Below are 5,436 nucleotides of genomic sequence, written 5' to 3' on the forward strand. Positions count from 1 at the left end.
ACATGTATTTTTGCTGACAAATACACTTGACAAAAAAAACACGGAATTGGAAAAAGTGTTTTATTAGTTTAGCTCATTCCGATCATTTTTGTCAGTTTCTTTCTGTAAGATAATTTCTCATAATCCTCTTGTTCTCGTTTCTCCTTTGCCAACCTTTTGAGTTCTGCAGTTCTGACTTTATGAATTGGCATTTGATGTTCCAACTCAGAACTGAAAAAATAATTGCTGTTTAAATACAGCCATAACTAGTTCTAATCTGATTCAACCCAGTGGTCACTAATGGAATGTCAAAATTCGAAAATTGTTAACCCTACACAAAATAATCACCCACAAAGTTACACACGTAGTAACTCGTAAAAAAGCTTGAGGTGAATGAAACAAAACCTCTCATTTTATGACTTTAAATACTGTCCCCTAAGCTAGGAATAAAATACATTCATTTGCACATATACGTTCCACCATACTTTTCTATATCTGGTTCTTGGACTATTAATTTACGATCATGCTCCAAAATTTCTTCTTCTGTTGCTCCCACATTATTTTGAATGGACTTTCCATTCGACACAAACTTGATAAGCATTTTTAAAGCTTCATCATTAATTTCTATGACTCCGTTTTCGGTATTCTCCTCATACAACTAAAACAAAGAGTTTTTATATTTAATAAAACATATCGTATAACTAAAAATAAAGGATTTGTATACTTAAAATAGAAATAAAAAGCTGGGATTCGACTGATAATAGCATTAATAAGTTAAACAGATTTAGAAATTGGGAACTAAACTTTAATGGAATATATTTTACATGATATATCAGTTAACTGTCTTGCCCAATGACACATTTGGTGTCAATGGTAGGGGTGTTCAGAACTTGGCATCTTTTAGTTACAATACAACTACCTAACCCGTTAACCACTCGGCCAGAGCGACAGGTTTAAAAAACCCATGAGCACACAGATATGCTAATAATAACAACCTTATTTCTCTTTTCGAATACGGTAGCGAAGATTTAGAAATATTTTAATGAAAAGACAGAAAATAAGCTTGGTCACTACACCTAGCAGACAAATAAGCCATTTAAGTTTAATATTTTTAAGTCAAACTTCTAATAGAAACAAAGTGTGTGTAGATGCATACCTGAAATTGTAAAAACAAGTGTTTTACCTTAACATCAGTTTTTCCATAGCAAAGGTTTCTGTATGGATTCTCATCAACATTGTCAGGGTCGATTGCAATTGTGTTAAGTTGGTAGCAGAAGAATGACAGGAATTGTCCATCAGTAACAATATTCTGCAACATAAATGCCTAATTATTGAACAAAGTTTGCAAGTGTTGCAAGACCAAAATGTCCGTGTTGCAGGACAAAACAGCAGTCCTTTAGGATCATGAAAACAAATACGCGGGAAAAACCCTTAAACATTTACAATACAAAGTAACATACACGGTAACTCGTAAGCTGGCACAAAGTGTATGAAACAGAACATCCCTGTTATAACGACTTTTGTTGCCCAACACACAAAAATAAATAAATTACATACGTGGTAACTTGTAAGCTGACACAAGGTGTATGAAACAGAACATCCGTGTTATAACAAATGTCGTTGCCCGCCACCCGGGGTAAATAAGTTACATTTGTAATAAATGTTATTAAAGCATTACCTGTGAACAAAATGGCTGAGTTATATCCTTGTCCATCCAATGGCCAGCATAATGTGCTTGAGCAGCCGTCCATACCCAACCACTCATGATACCATGACCCTTTAAATGCTCATCAATCTCATCTGTGATGTCACAATGCTCCATATTTTCATTATACCAATCTCTGGAGTAACTGAAAAAAAACATTGGGTAAATCTAAAAGTCGATGGTTGATAAACAAACCAAGGATATTAATAATAACCATATTTGTCGCTTTAAATATGGTAGCGAAGATTGAAAAAAATTCATATTACAGTTTAGTTTAGGGGCACCGAGCCCATAGCCTTTAAAATTGAATTCAACAGCATGTAAAAGTTTCTGTAATTGGAGCTATCTTGTTTTCATTTTTACTGAAGGTAATTTTAAAAGAGGCATTTGTTGGGAGTAATGGGCCAATCCTGGCCTAAATCCTAGGACCCACAGCTTGCAACGCCATGGGACCCCATCCATATGGAATGGGACCTTATCCATATGAAATAGAATGAAAGAAGCATTTTCCTTATACAAGAACATTTAGCACCCCAGCAGTTAAGTTTTAAACAAACAACTTACTGAATTGGAAGTAATGAAAGTTGTGTATGACCATATGGATGTGGGTTATATATAGGAGGAGCTAACTCCTCTAACATATCGGCATCTAACGCATGTTGGTAGTTTGGGTCGATGTCTCCTCCATTGGGACGATAACCTGGAATCAATAAAGGATTATTTTAACAACGATTTTAACAACTGTTGTTTTCTTCCTATACCCTAACTTTTTGTTTAAAATGATTGTAAAGCTTTGGTAACGTAATGAAGAGACAAATAAAATCATTATAATATAACTATATTATTTTATGTCTGATACAGAAATTATTGTATTTATACTCAAGCAAAAAATTGAAATCATTAGTACCCCTTAGGTAATGGGCCAACTGTGGCCTAAATATAAAGTCAAGTTAAAATGAATCATTATCCTCGCAGATGAAAAAGGGCAGTGGGATAAGCAAACCAGGATAAAAGAGAACCAAACAGACTTTGCCCATTACCCCAACACCCAGGGTGCTGCCTCATGACAGCTATAAAAACAACTAGATGCATGAGATTCATTTTTTTCTGTAAAATACTCATTTAGTATATATAGTAAAAAGGGTTTAATCAAAGCTTAAAAAATATAACTAAGCTTTGGTGTGATGCCTCACCTGGAGTAATAGTGTTTCTGTACTTAAGGAACGGCCTCCTGAATACATGGGGTGTTGTATGGAAGGTTGGGATCCTTCCTGAACAACTCATCTCTTCGAGACGAGGAGTAAACTCCGGAAGTTGCTCAGATGTTCGGATCTAGTAGATGACACAGAAGGTGAGAAGATTAAAATGAAAGAAATGGATAAATATAAAAACATCTTTAAAACAAGATGAAACATACAAAATGCACTACATACATTGCAAAGGACTGGCATATTTAAAAGTATGGTTGATTTACTTCAGTTTTATAATAATTTTCTGCCTGACATATTATTATTATTGTGTTAACTATTAATACCAATAATTTAGCTTATTTACAAGCATAATACACTGCACCTATACCTGTATTAATGGAGTATCATGGCACTGGTAAGCCACTGGTAGATCTTCAGGTAAAGTCCATTTTAAGAAGCCACGGCCTCGAAGCCAAAACATGGAGTTCTCAGGTTTAAGGTCGATCTCACAGCTTGTGAGTTGTGGGTTGGAAGAAGACAATATCGCGACAATATATGATATCGTTTCAGTCATTAATTTCTCATCTGATGTGCGCTGAAAGTTGGTCATTAAATATCAAATGAAAGGAAACACAGTTTATGGAACCCGTCAAGTTTTTACAACTATTACTATTTAACTGCCTCATATAATTTAATAATTATTGTCACAAAAGTATTAGCCGACTACACAAAAATGGTGCCGAACTATATTGCATTCACCATATTAATTAATTAGGTTTCATGTTTTTGACAACTATGTTTTGAACTGCATAGAACTGCAAACAATGCCCTCCAATATTTTATTAAAAATCCAAAAATTGTGACAGTTCTGAATATCAAGGTTCAATTTTAATTATAACAATAACAATACGAATTTGTTGTAGATTTACTTACTTTGGTAAAAGTATTTTGTTCTGAATTTTTCAACTCATGATTCCTCAACAATAATCTGTCGTTTACAAACTCCCTTAAACTGTTTAAATGTTTCTCATTCACAGGGGCATGCTCAATGTTGAATGGCATCCCATGAACATATTTTGTGTGTGTAAGGTATTGGTAGTAATAGGAAATATTTGGCGCTGGAAACTCAAAATTGAAAGACTCAATCACATATTTTTTTAGGTGAAATCGGTCCAGATATAACTTTAGCAGCTCGCGAATCTATAAATATATTGTGTTAAAGTTAAACTCTAGACAATAGGTGTATTTGTTATATAAAATGATCATTGGAAAGTTCAATTTTTGCCAAAAAGGTTAGCCCAAAGAACCTTTTTCCGCTTTCGTTCTTTTTCTTTGCAAGGAGTTTTTTTTTTATTATAAAACACTTAACAAAACAACATTAATTACCACGAACCAACTGCCACTTTGCAAAGTTTACTTTCAAATCACCGAAATTCAGTGATTTATTTAGAAAACTAAAACACTTGCTATTTCTTTCCGATCTAACATGTATATATCAGCAGAATTTATAAAAAAGAAGTCAATTTACATTTTCTGCTTGGAACAAAATGTCTCTTTTAGATTTTCTGGTAATGGTGAAATCTCGGTCCGGTTTTGGACAAGTTTCCACCCATTTGCGATAGAGAACGTCATACCATCGTTTGTGTTTCCATTCAGCATATTGATCAACTTGGGTTGGGTATTCTATATAAAAAGGGGGCAGTTTTAAATCTAATATAAAAACTAATTCATTGGGTATTCTATGCAACAGAGAGAAGTTATTATAAGTTTAATATAAAATCTGATACATTGGGTATTCTGAGTAAAACATAGTTTACAAATTACAACTTTTTATTTATTTATTCGAATACAGTAGCAAAGATCAGGTTATTAAACAAAACAAAGAGAAGTAACAACAAAACGACAGTCGTTTACAGACACACTGTGGGTAAAAAACTATCTTGAGTAAAAGTGTCAAATAAAAATATACGTTACCCCACGGTTTTCTCATTTCTTGTGCAGTGAGTGGAATATCATACAGCTTTTTTGACTTGAAATTTGTCTGTGCTAGTCGAGTCTTAATACTGCGGTACGTTGGTTCTCGTACCGTCTTTGGGTAGTGTACGCATGTTGTTTGGGAAATACGTGATGCGCCAATGTATGTTACTGGTTTGGGCAACAAAACAATTCGCCATTGAACGCATCTTGCGCAAAACTTTCGGCTTAAAGTCATGTTTTTAGCATTAGACTGGCTTCAGCTAAAATTTTGTATTATACCTAAGGGTTTATTCATGCGTAGCAACCTAAGTCATGCGTGCTAAAACATAGAAAACTTAAATAAATCAGATTTAAATATTTACAGGCATTAAACAATTATGTTTGTAAACTTGAATAGTTTTAGTTTATTTTTGAATTATATTTTAATAATTTATAATGTTTATGGCAAAATCAATCTGATTTTATGAGGCAACGCAGTTATTAAAAAAATTTGGGAAGTTTTCTAGTTAATGTCCTTTCATTAGTGCTATGCTCTCTTACTTTCGCGTGACGTTTTCAAAATAACGTGAATCAGCAATTCCGATT

General features: G+C 33.6%; 1 protein-coding gene across 1 annotated transcript; it reads right to left on the minus strand.

Annotated features, from left to right (window-relative positions):
• Nucleotides 1-46: 46 nt before the first annotated feature.
• On the minus strand, nucleotides 47-5,187 carry LOC149737092 (large ribosomal subunit protein mL65-like). The gene is made up of 10 exons (XM_089876279.1): nucleotides 4,849-5,187; nucleotides 4,403-4,557; nucleotides 3,808-4,074; nucleotides 3,263-3,469; nucleotides 2,878-3,016; nucleotides 2,249-2,384; nucleotides 1,658-1,829; nucleotides 1,163-1,288; nucleotides 465-637; nucleotides 47-210 (listed from the first exon to the last, which is right to left on the minus strand). The coding sequence occupies exons 1-10, from the start codon at nucleotides 5,084-5,086 to the stop codon at nucleotides 69-71; spliced, it is 1,755 nt and encodes a 584-aa protein (XP_089732405.1). The 5' UTR covers nucleotides 5,087-5,187; the 3' UTR covers nucleotides 47-68.
• Between the last annotated feature and the right edge of the window lie 249 nt (nucleotides 5,188-5,436).

Source organism: Ciona robusta, chromosome 4 (genome assembly GCF_009617815.1).
Source record: "Ciona robusta chromosome 4, ASM961781v2".
Taxonomy (NCBI): domain Eukaryota; kingdom Metazoa; phylum Chordata; class Ascidiacea; order Phlebobranchia; family Cionidae; genus Ciona; species Ciona robusta.

Coding starts and splice junctions, on each gene's coding strand:
- LOC149737092 (XM_089876279.1), bottom strand. CDS start 5,086: ATGACTTTAAGCCGAAAGTTTTGCGCAAGATGCGTTCAATGGCGAATT. Junction 3,470..3,807: donor AACAAAATACTTTTACCAAA/GTAAGTAAATCT, acceptor ACCAACTTTCAG/CGCACATCAGATGAGAAATT. Junction 3,017..3,262: donor ATGATACTCCATTAATACAG/GTATAGGTGCAG, acceptor GTCATCTACTAG/ATCCGAACATCTGAGCAACT.